General features: G+C 53.9%; 1 protein-coding gene across 4 annotated transcripts in view; it reads right to left on the bottom strand.

Annotated features, from left to right (window-relative positions):
• Positions 1–5,862, bottom strand: part of IGDCC3 (immunoglobulin superfamily DCC subclass member 3) — a 92,958-nt gene extending 87,096 nt beyond the window's left edge. For all 4 annotated transcript variants that reach the window (XR_008311359.1, XR_008311358.1, XM_053271677.1 and 1 more), the window contains exon 1: positions 5,513–5,862. Coding sequence is in view for 2 of the 4 variants with exons in the window: in XM_053271677.1 (XP_053127652.1) it covers positions 5,513–5,588 (76 nt within the window). In the remaining 2 variants the exon portion in view is untranslated. The remainder of the gene's footprint in view (positions 1–5,512) is intronic.
• Positions 5,863–12,071: the final 6,209 nt, after the last annotated feature.

The raw sequence follows: 12,071 nt of genomic DNA, 5'->3' as shown, positions 1-12,071 counted from the left end.
GACTTCAGATGTCTGAGGTGAGGATGACTGAGAAAAGGACACACGGTATTCTCAGCTTTGCACGATTAGTCATGTTTCTAAACAATGAGGAAGGTTGTGTGGCATTAGGGGATGTTGTTTCTACTTCCTTTAGCCCCCAGAGGCACAATATTCCCAGCACCCAGAAAGTAAACCGCCCCCAAAAGTCAGAATGGCTCACATTTTCCTAAGCGATTGTTCCCCTCTAATGCCAGCCTCCTTGTCTGGCAGTTTGCATCTATGAAGGGTTCAGTTTTCAGGAGATTGTCAAAAGAGGAGGGGGGGAATCAGTGTTATTTCAGTCATCTTAATTGCATACTATTATCTAGCCTGACATCATGACAGGCACGTGCTAATAAGCAGAGCTGTCTAATTGCACACGGTTAATCAGCGCTTTGTACTTTGCAAGCTTTGCATCTACACACTCCTTTCACCTTTGCCTGCTAGAGGTACAAGCGTCAGGGACTTCCTTTGAGTGGAATCAACAGTCTAGTCCCTCTAATTATTCCCTTCCGAAGAGGTACCTGATCTCCCATGAAGAGAATGCACCACTTTCCTTCTCCCCTGCTCTTTAGGCAATCCATCTCTTGATCTCCCCTTCCTCCCAAGCGCCACCGATGAAACTGCTTCGCCTGAGTCAGGCCATTGGTCCACCTAGTCTAGGACTGACTACTCTGACTGGCAGCATCTCTCCAGGGTTTTAAACAGGGGTCTTCCCCAGCCCTTGAAGGTGATAGCAGAAATGAAAGCTGGAACCATCGGCATGAAAGTGCACCACCACCGAGCTATAAACCATCCCAGCAGCATATGAGCTGGCCTTGTACTAAGTCCTTAGTACTAAGTTGTACTAAGTAAAATGACTGTGGGGAGACATGATAGAAGTCAATAAAATCATGCATGGTGACTACATCTACCTGGAGACTCCAAGTGTGAGCACTGGAAGATATTCCCCTTAGGGGATGAGGCCACTCTGGGAAGAGCATCTGAGGTTCCACGTTCCCTCCATGGCAGCATCTCCAAGATGGGGCTAAGAGAGAGACTCCTGCCTACAACCTTGGAGAAACTGCTGCCAGTCCGTGCAGACCATACTAAGCTGGATGGACTAAGGGTCTGACCCAGTAGGGCAGCTTCCTATGTTCCACAGCAAGAGTGGGCAAACGTGGCCCTCCAGGGGGTGTTGGACTACAACTCCCATCATCCCCGGCCACTTCGGCCATTGTGGTCATCGAGAGGCCAAAGGAGATGGCAAATGAGCACAGCAAGAAAATGCTTGCAATTTCTCAGCACTGGTTTGCACCGCACAGATCAAGGCGGGAGGGACCCCTCCTGTTTTTGTAATCCTTCTTCAGTCCGGTGGGTGGTGTCGGCAGTTGAGCGTCTGCATTTCTTGAAAAGCTAAGCAAATGTGGCAATAAAGCATCCTGCTTTTGAGGAGCAGGGAGGAGAGGGAGAAAACCCTTCATCTCCTGCACAAATTTCCATTTCGCTCCCCATGGAATTCCGTTAGCTGCCGGTCCTCCCTTCAGATCTGTGCCATTTATTGCACAGGGACGCAGGCAAAAGGTGGAATTGACAGATTTTGGCTTCACCGTTTCTATGGGCTCTCCAAGGTTTTACGCAGGAGTCTCTCCCGGCCTGATCTGGAGATGTTGCCAGGGATTGAGCCTGGGACCTTCTGCATGCAAAGCAGATGCTCTTCCCTTGGGCTATTTTATTTATTTATTTATTTATTTTGACACTTATATCCCGCTCTTCCTCCGAGTTGCTCAGAGCAGTGTACATGGTTGTTTTTATGGCCCCATCTCCAAAGCACAGTACCCTCTTCTCTACCGGGAACACATTTCCTGTCCTCCAGCAACTTTTAGACTTCTAGGAACATGTTACAGCCAACGCAATACTAATTTCTTTCCTTCTTTTTACATTTTATATCCCGCTCTTCCGCCAAGGAGCCCAGAGAGGTGTACTCCATACTTCAGTTTCTCCTCACAACAACCCTGCGAAGTAGGGTAGGCTGAGAGAGAAGTGACTGGCCCAGAGTCGCACAACAAGTCTCATGGCTGAGTGGGGATTTTAATTCGGGTCTCCCCGGACCTAGTCCAGCACTCTAACCACTACACCACGCTGGCGCTTTGATTTCTCAACTCACACATGGTAAAAGTGCCCTTTCAAAAAGTCTGCTGCAGAGATCTTCACTTCACATTATGTTATGGTTTAATTAAAAATATTCCTGTCCTAGCCCTCCAGAACATTAGTGCTCAGGGCAACTTACAATAAACACACAATAAAGCAATAAGTAATAATAAAACATGAATAAAAACACCACAGTGAGATTTAAAGGGCAGGCAGGACCACAACTGATTAAAAGCGGCAACCCAGTTAAAGCCAGTTTTAAAATGCTTCTTCAAGAAGGAAGCTTTTCAGATTCTTTTGGAATTATTTTTCTCCAAGACACAGAACTGGTCTCGTCACCGACACTTTTTCATACCTTAACAACTTCAAGTGGCACTCCTTTAAGAGAAGCCTGGATCTCACCCAAATACATCTAATCTCGATGGTTTGCAACCAGCCATGTGCTTCAGAGAAGACCACAAGTGGGCCAGCAATGGAACAGACCTTCCACTCCATCCCCTCACCCCCAGTAGATGGTATTTAGTGGTATACTGCCTCTGAATATGGAGTCTCTGCTTGATTCTAATTAAGAACGCAAGAAGAGCCTTGCTGGATCTGACCAAAGTTACCTATAGCCCAACATCCAATTTTGACCAGTGACCAACTAGGTGTTTCCAGGATTCCGATCAGCAGGGCATGAAGCCCTCCTTTGATTGTCCCAAGTGGCTGCTATTCAGTGGTACACTGCCCCTGAACTGGAAAGCTCCATGAAGGAACTGTGGCTAACAACACTTTGCATGCACAATATTCACATCCTTCACGAGTGACCTGTGTCCCTGCTAACTGAATCCCATACCTAACTTATAGGTCAGGAGTAGGCAACCTTGGATCTCCATCTGTTGCTGAACTACAACTCCCATAATCCCCAGCCACAATAAACTGCAGTTGGGGATGATGGGAGTTGTACTTCAGCAAAAGCTGGAGAGTCAGAGTTCCTTTCCTGTGTTGTAGACACACACTGAAATAGACCAGGAACTAACCAAACAAACCAGAACCAAACAAACAAACCAGAACAAACCAAACAAACCAAACTAATTAGGACAAACCAAACAAACCAACCAGTGTCTGCAACACTCAAAGCAGCATCCTGGGAAGAGTGCAGAAGTACCGCTAGGCACCGGATCAGGGCAGGCGATGGGTGCTGTGTGACGCTGAGCCTTCTCTGGCAAGGGAGGAAAGCCACTGCCTGCCCCTCCAGTGCTGTCGCCTCAGAGCTAGTTTTCTATTCAAGGCGGCACCTCAAATATTTTGCTCCCCTTCTGCTCTCTGCCTGGCAAGCAACTCCTGCATTCTGGCTGGTGATGGGGACAGATCCGGCTAGCCGCTCGATCTCAGATCCACAAAGAAGAGGCGGGCACAACCATTTCTGCTGCCCTTGTTGGGCACTTGGCAGAGGCTGGCCAAACGGAGTCCGCCTCAAACCTCTTCGAACTTGAGGCTTTCCCGTCCAGAGCGGCCTCTCACTCGCCCCCTTGGTTTTGCCCGATATCCAGCAGCCTAGAGAAGCGTGGTCGTCCCGAACAAGGGTTTTCCCCGCTTGGGCCGAACCGGCGTGGCTCATATACCTCTCCACTCTCCAGCATGCTGCCTCCCCCACACACCCCACAAACTCATTCACTGGGTCCATCGGGAGGCCTCCAGATTTATCGCCAGATATTCAAACCCCAGAGAGGCCGAGTGCAGAAGAGAATGCCGGAGCGGCTCTTTTGTCCCAAGGCCTGGCCGCTGGGGCCCAGGTGGGTCTCAGTCGAAGCTCTTCGGCCATTCTGTGACACCAAAGAGGGGGGCTGCAAAAGACTCGCAAGACAATGGCACACGGCGCACCCCAGCTCACTCATGCATCCCCATCAAGATCCCTGCGTCCCGCCCTAGAACTGAAGCCCCTAACCCTCCCACATAGTGGAGGGGGACAGCAGCCCACATAGACTCCACTCCGCTCTACTTCTGCACTCCCTTCCAGGCCCGAAGGCTTAAGGAGGAGGCCAGCTTGGTCAGCGCAAGAGTTCCCCCCCCCCCCCCGCCCAGTGCTCTGTCTCCAACAGTGCCCAGCCTCATGCCCCCAGGGAACTTCACCATTCTCCAGGCAAGAAGGAGAGAGCTCTCCCCTCCAGCTTGACCCCAACATCTGGTGGCAATTAGAGGTATCCTGCCTCCCCACAGCCCTGCCTCTGCCATGGGGGTTAACCGGGAAATCTCAGCCTCCACACTGCAGTTCTTATGAGACCTTTCATGCACCCAGTTTGCAAACAGAAACCACCGCCACACCACATAAACACACGCACACAGCATCCAAGCACATGATGTGGCAACAGACCCTAGCTTGGACCACACACTTCCCTGGGAGTAAAACCCCACAGACCTCTGTCTGAGCAGACACACACAGCAGGCAGCATCTTCAAAAGCAAGAAGAGACACCTTCACAGAAAAGGGGCCCATCAGCAGCTATAGTGGACTACAAATCCCATCAGTGTCTCTCTCACTCACACACACCCCTCCGTCTGCTGTGGATGATGGGAGCTGTAGCACCACAACATCTGGGGAGCTAAGTCTGAGAAGCCCCCGAGAGCCGGGGTCTCGGGGCTGGGCTGCAGGCGAGGAGGGCCACGGAGAAGCGGGCAGAGCTGCACGCCCAGCTCGTGAGCGCCCGCAAGGCATCCGTGATCTGGCCGGCCATGGTGGGAACAAAAGGCTTCTGGTCTGGTCCAGCCGGGGAGAGAGAGCGCGCCCCTGTCGCTTGCCTAGAAGACCCCCAAGGACCCTGGAGGGGCCCCCGCGGAGAGCCCGCCCGCCCGCCCGGGAGAGGAGGACAGCCGGCTGGCAGCGGCACGCAGTGCGTCTGCTGCGGCGACTGGGCGCATTTCTTTCGCTGCGCCTCGGAAGAGAAGAGGGCTTGTTGTGGGCAACATGTGCTTCCGAGCGGGACTCGCGGGGGATGCCCCGGAGGAGCGCGGCCCGGCCCGCCTCCGCGGCACCCTTTGCGCGCACACAGACGCCCGCCGGCACACACACACACACACACACACACACACCCCGTCCCCACCGGAGCCCTCGCCGCCGCCGCCGCCGCCTTCAGAGGCGCAACCGCGAGGATGCCGCCCGCCGAGGGAGGGCGAGCCGCGCAGTGCCCTGGCCGTCGGAACGGCAGCCAGCCCCGCGGGGCTGCGGGCGGTGGAGGGACCCACTCAGCGGGCGGGGAGGCGCGAGCCAGCCCCTCGGGCCGGGGCTCCAGCTGCGGGTCTGCCTGGCTGCGCGTGGGGGCGGGCAGGCTCCCAGTCCCGGCTCTCCGGCACACGCCCGGCAAGGGCACCGAGGGCTGCGCGCTTACCTGCGCCGGCGAGGAAGAGCAGGAGGGCGGCGGCGAGCGAGCGGAGGGGCGAGAGTGCGCGGCCGGGGGCGGCCATTGGCTCCGGCGGGGCAGGGCGCGGAGGCAGGAGGGAGCGCACGTGCGCCCGGAGCGCCGCCGCCGCCGCCGCCGCCGAGGCTGGCGGGGCTCACGGCAGGGCAGGCCGCGCTAGGCGCTGCTCCCCGCGCTGGGGAGGCCGGCCCCGCCAGCGCCGCCGCCACCACCTTGCGCCATCTTGCCCGGCTGCTGCTCCGACCGCTGCGAGGGCGACGAGGGGGAGGCGCGGCGGCCGCCGCCACGGCAGCATCTCCGCCCGGCGTGCGCGCTGCTCCGCTGCCGGCGCCCGGCTCGCCTCTGGCCCCTGCTGCATGCGCGGCGGCGGCCCGCCCGCCCGCACGCCCCTCCCTCTCCTCCTCCCCCTCCCGCCCGGGAGGGGGCGCAGAACAAAGGGGGACGGGCCGGCTGGCCAGCGGCGCAGCAGCCGCCGCAGCTCCCTCCCCCCGACGGGCCCCCCCCGAGCCGCCGTGCGGGGGTCCCGCCGCCCTCCCCTCGCGTGGGAGCCCGCGCGAAAGCAGCCCCTGCGCAGCGCGAGCCAGCCCGCCTCTGCCTGCCCGTGCTCCGGAGAACGAGACCCCAGGCGCAGGCAGGAAGGCTGCGCGCTCAGGACACTCTCTCGCTTGGAAGGCGGGGGGCGGGGGGTGCGCCGTACATCCAGGTGTTGAGTTCCCAGCCGGGAGTTTCGCAGGCTAAGGCGCAGAGAAAAGAACGGCGGCTGGGTTGCGCTCATATCTCCGCAACCCCCTGGAAAGAGGCACGTGTTTGTTTGTTTTGTTTTGTAGCAGGTTGTCCCGCGGAAGCCGGGGTAGTGTCTGTGGTCCCCCCACCCCGTTTAATCCTCACAACCGCCCTGTAGGGTAGGCTAGGCCTCAGTCACCCTGTGAGTGTTACGACTGAGTGGGATTTGGACCCGAGTCTCCCTAGTCCCAGCGTGACACTCCCGCACACCCAGGCTTGTGGGAAGAGTTTCTGAACTTTGCCTGCCTTCTCTCTCTCTCTCTCTCTCTCTCTCTCACACACACACACAGCTTCAGCTTTCTTCTCTGTGTTGCATAGTAGGCGGTAAGTTCTTTGGGGCAGGGACCTGGCTGTCCTCTTGTGCTCTGCAACGTGCCATGCGGGAGAACATCTGTGTATCAGATGCTGCATCCTAAAATAGTCATCAGGTTCAGTGGGGCTGGCTTCCAAAGAAGTGTGCCATGGGGCTGCAGCCAAGGAGGTGGGATTGCAAACGGGAGCCTGATGAAAGAAGGAACACTTCCAAGTAATAATCGAAATGCCAGGGGTGTCACTAGGGGAGAGGTTCCCTCTCCCCCTGGTGGCCCCTCGGAGTGAGGGAGATGGTCAGCGTGGTGTCGTGGTTGTTGTTGTTAATAATAATAATAATAATAATATTACATTTATATCCCGCTCTTCCTCCAAGGAGCCCAGAGCGGTGTACTACATACTTAAGTTTCTCTTTCACAACAACCCTGTGAAGTAGGCTAGGCTGAGAGAGAACTGACTGGCCCAGAGTCACCCAGCTAGTTTTATGACTGAATGGGGATTTGAACTCGGTCTCCCCGGACCTAGTCCAGCACTCTAACCACTACACCACGCTGGTTAGATGGTTGGACTAGGGCCAAGGAGACCCGAGTTCAAATCCCCATTCAGTCATGAAACTCACTGGGTGATCCTGAGCCACTCACAGGGTTGTTGTGAGGAGAAACTTACCCGTGTGAGTTGGAGGAATAGGAATGTAATAAATTAAATAAATAAATAATGAAGGAAATCAGAAGGGTTGGAGCTGGGGGCCCGGGTTCTTTGAACCCATCCGCTCAATTGTAGCTACAGCCCTGCCAAGCACACAGGCACACAATTCCTGGGATGGGACCCCTCCATAGGGCATCTGCCTGCATACAGAAGGCCCCAGGTTCAATCCTTGGCGGCATCTCCAGCAGGTCAGGTTGGGAGAAAGACGCCTGCCTGGAAGCTTGGAGAAGCCTCTGCCAGTCCATGTAGACAATGCTGCGCTGGAGGAACCAAGGGTCTGACTCAGTAGATGGCAGCTAGCTTTCTCTGTTCCTGTGAACGTGAGCCCTGTATCTTTGGGGATGGGGCCATAGCTCAGTGGTAGAGCATCTGCTTTGCACGCAGAAGGTCCCCGGCCAAAAAGGGCTCTCCTGCTACCACAAACCTGGGAGAAGCGGCTGGCAGTCCGTGCCGACAATACTGTCCATCGGAGCCCATTAGGAGGCAGCTCCCTATGTTCCTGCGACATGCAGAAGGGCCACTGGGCCCCATGGGGCCCGTGGTGTGGTGGCCACAGAGGTGCGGTTGGAGCTGGGTGCCCCCCAGTCTCATCATGCGAAACCCAGCGGGGAGCCTGGATTCGCCCAGCAGATGGGTGTCAGCATCAAGATGTGGTGCTGTGAATCAAACCATACAAAGAAAGGGCGGGGCGGGGGAGAAAGTAGACAAAAGACTTCGCATGCATTCAGTTGTGCAACAGAATGTCAGTAGGGAGAAGACAGCAAATGAGGACTTGTAGGGGAAGCGGGGCCTGGGGGCTGCCCCTCACTTGACATGGCATCTTCCCTTGGCCAAAAGTTACCCTCTCTTGATCAGGGGTATAAGGTGGGGGCGGGGCAGGGGAGAGAAGCTCTTGTTTGTGCCATTGGCCTAGTGCATACAAACACACTATTTATTATTAATTATTGTTATTTTATTATTCAATATTAATAATAATAAATTAATAAAACAATTCTATTTATGTCCCACTCTTCCTCCAAGGAGCCCAGAGTGGTCTATATGGTTATGCTTATCCTCACAACAGCCCTGTGAGGTAGGTTAGGCTGAGAGAGAAGTGACTGACTATGCAGCACTCAGTGAGTTTCATGTCTGAAGCGGGATTTGAACTCAGGTCTCCCCAGTCCTAGTCCAATGCTCTAACCAATGCTGGTGGGCCATTGTGTGAAACAGGGTGTTGGTCTAGATAGGCCTCGGGCCCGCTTAAAAAACAAAACAAAAACCACTGTGTCACAATTTAAGCGTGACCCAAACCCAGGGGTCTGAGGGGGAGGGGGAGGAGGGGCAAGGGGGCCAAGTGGCCCCACCCTAAACATGTCTACTGCAGATCATCCAGGGATTGACCATTACGTCCCAGTTAGCCTTCTGTGGCGCTGAATCTGACACCCACACGGCCAGTTTCACCACGGAGCAGGGAAGCCTGCAAGGTCATCAGAAGACTCGTTGTCGGAAACAGGGCAGCCTGCTCCCCAGAAGAGTGGCCCCCACCAGGCCAAGAAAAATCACCTTACTAAGGATATGTTCACACATGCATGAAGATGCTCCTTGAGTCTCTCCTCACTTCCCAACTGGCAGCAGCACATGTGAATGGACTCCACGCAAAAGTATTGCATTTGAGAGGAGAGGCAAGTTCTCCGTGTCTGCTCACTGCGGCTCAGTCATGGGCAAATCACGGCTTGAAGCCATGAGTGAGCCACTAGCCCCGCTGGATTGAGCCTGAATGCCGTCCCCTTCTGCCTTTTGGTCTGCCCCGGGGGCGGTGGGGAGGGGGGGTTTGCACCAGCAGGTCGGTTGTTTTATTTTAACTTGATTTTGTTCCTCTGTGCGCATGTCTCGGGAACCTTGGAGGGAAGAGAAATCTCCAGCTTCCCACCTTCAGCCATGTCTCTTCTCAGGCCTCAAAGCATCATTCCGGCCAGATTTCCATCATGCTAATCGCTGCTCTGGGGGTCACCACGCTCCCCAGAAACCATGCAAACTGCTGGGAGGGATGGGCTGAATAGATGTGCGGCTCCAGGCAGGTCTGGAAGAGGCGGGGAAAGGAGTCGCGTCTTTCTTCTTCTTTTTTCCTTTCTTTTTCCAGGGGCCCCTTTCCACCCAAGCAGCCAGCCTTCAATAGCAAGAGGCTTAATCTTTGCAGCTTTCTAAATCCTTTCTCAATTGGACGGCGTGAAGAGCCGCCGTCATTCAAGAAAGAAAGAAAGGCCGGCCGGCCAGCAGGCCTACAATCCAGCAGGAGAGAGGCACACATCTGGACCAATGCAGATGCAACCTTAGAGGACCGAAGCAGAACATCAGGGGGAAACAAGCGGCACATTTCCCTGCATATTAATGCAGATCAGATTTTATGTCCGCTGCTGGGAGAAACACATCTTTCACACCTGGGGATTACATTTCGAAAAGGTTCCAATCAGGTAACTGTGTGTGGGGCCTGATCCTGTGTGTGTTGACTCCAAAGTAAGCCCCCTTTGTTCAGTGGGACTAACTCCCAAGTAATCTCACACCAAAGTGCAGCTTTAACGTGCCATGAATCTGGCTTTTCACTAGTCTGTCGATCCATAGGTTGTTTGTACCTTATATGTCTGTCTGGAACTTATTGGCAGTTGGTTTAATCAGATAGACCTGACTTCCAGGACCTATTCACACATTCTGTTGAATAATGTGTGCACATAATAAGTATGCACATAATAGTATGTGCATACAGATGTGAACATGCATTCATTGTGCACAATCTGGACGTGTGTTGGACATAATGAGGGATTAGGGCTGAGGGTCTGTATCGAGGTTCAGACAAAAAAGGCAGAAACCTTACAACACAATGGCCTGGTTCACACAACCATTCGGATCTAGATGTAATGAAGGTTGCCAACATTAGCATGATTGTGTGAACCCACGCCAAGGTGGGAATCTCTGATTCATCTTGGGCCATAAACTATCTTGGTGTGGATTCAGGTCATCACACTAATGCTGGTTACCCACATTAAACCTGGGAGTCGCTTTGCCTTGAAAACCGCCTACGACGGGTTGCAACAGCAGAGGCCTCCCCCCCGTCCCCCTTCCCAATTTATTTGAGCCGCCCTCTAGCCGGACTAGATTATATTACAACCCCCCCCCCCAAATCATATTCTGTCGCTTGCCAGAGAGCGCCGAGCGTGGCAGTTCATTTCACGGAACAGCAACTGAATCCCGCCGCCGTGGCTAGCAGATTAGACCGCAGCTTGGAATAACAATTCCAGCTGGATCAGTAGCAACGGCTCTTTCTTGGATAATTACAAAAGCAGGGGTGGAAGGCGGGGGGCAGAGGAAAGCTGGAAAATTATGCATTCGCGGCTTAGAAAAAGCCTTTTTTTTTTAAAGGAAGATTATATCATGCCAAAATGCTACAAAGCAGCACCTAAAAATACTTTTGGCACAAAGTAAGTGTTGAGCGCTTTTCTTCTCCCATTTCCATCTGTGTGCCCCTTGTTCCAAAGGAGCCGAGGTCCTCAAGCCAGGGTCTGCCGGTGCTGGACCACAACTCCCACCATCCCTCTGTTCTCAAGCTGTGGGGTTCCCCTGATGTTGTTGGACTACAACACCCATCATCCCTGGGGATGTGGATGATGGTAGTTGTAGTCCAGCATCTGGGGGGCCCAGCAATAGAATATTTAGTCACCAGGCATGCCCCCTCTCCTTCTTAAAGTCTGCCCTCTAGACCCACAACTTGGAATGTACACCGAAGAACATTTTCTGTGGGGTAGCTCTGGGTTGAGACCTGATTGGCTGGGGGCTTTGGCCACATAACTACCAAACTCCCCAGTCTTTGTGAAGAAATCCAGCTTGGCGTGGGGAGTGTGGGCAACCACCAGCCCATGATCCCAACTCCGGGCAAGAACATACCAAGTCTTATTTGATCAGCTCTGGGATCCATCCAGCCCAGCCTTTCTACAGATGCCAGCCAGCTGGGATGCCCACAAGCGCAGTATGAAAGCCACATGCCCTCCTGCAATTGCCCCACTGGCAACTGGCATTCAGAGGTAGACTGCATCTGACCTGGAGGCTCCATCTCGCTGCCACAACTAGCAGCCATGCGCAGAATTAATTGCCTAGTAGCGCTCCTTTCAATACAATGCCTTCTCTCTCCCCCCGTTTCTTTATGAAGCTCACCCACATCTGGTTTGCTTTCTTTCCTAACTGTTGCAGCACACAGAGCAGATGTTTTCATCCCAATGGCCACACCAAGATGTAAATCTATTTCCTGAGTGGTTACACTTCATTTAAAACCTATCAACATGTGTGTCAATAAGCCACAGGCATGATAGAGCTTATGAAACTATGACTGACAGGCCCAGCACGAACATGTGTTTGGAAGGCAGGATTAATAGAAAGGGAGCTGATGAACCCCAAATATATGGGAACAGAGGAGGCTTCCTACTGAGTCTGACTCTTGGTCCATCTAGCTCTCAATCAGTGTCTACACTGATTGGCAGCAGCTCTCCACGGTTTTAGACAAAGGTCTTTTCCTGCCTTAGGTGGACAGCCACCAGCTCAGGAGGCTTTAAAAAGAACTGATATACACACATCAGAGGCGGTTAAGCTAAATGGAGCCTCCAAATTTAGAGGCCGTATGGAACTCACTTAGTGGCAGTGAGTTCCAAAGTTGCCTATGATGGTTTTTAAAACAAACCAACCAATAAAACAGACTAGGCCCAAAGAG

Source organism: Hemicordylus capensis, chromosome 10 (genome assembly GCF_027244095.1).
Source record: "Hemicordylus capensis ecotype Gifberg chromosome 10, rHemCap1.1.pri, whole genome shotgun sequence".
NCBI lineage: Eukaryota > Metazoa > Chordata > Lepidosauria > Squamata > Cordylidae > Hemicordylus > Hemicordylus capensis.
Note: the sequence above shows the minus strand (reverse complement) of the source record. Positions and strands in the feature narration are given on the sequence as shown.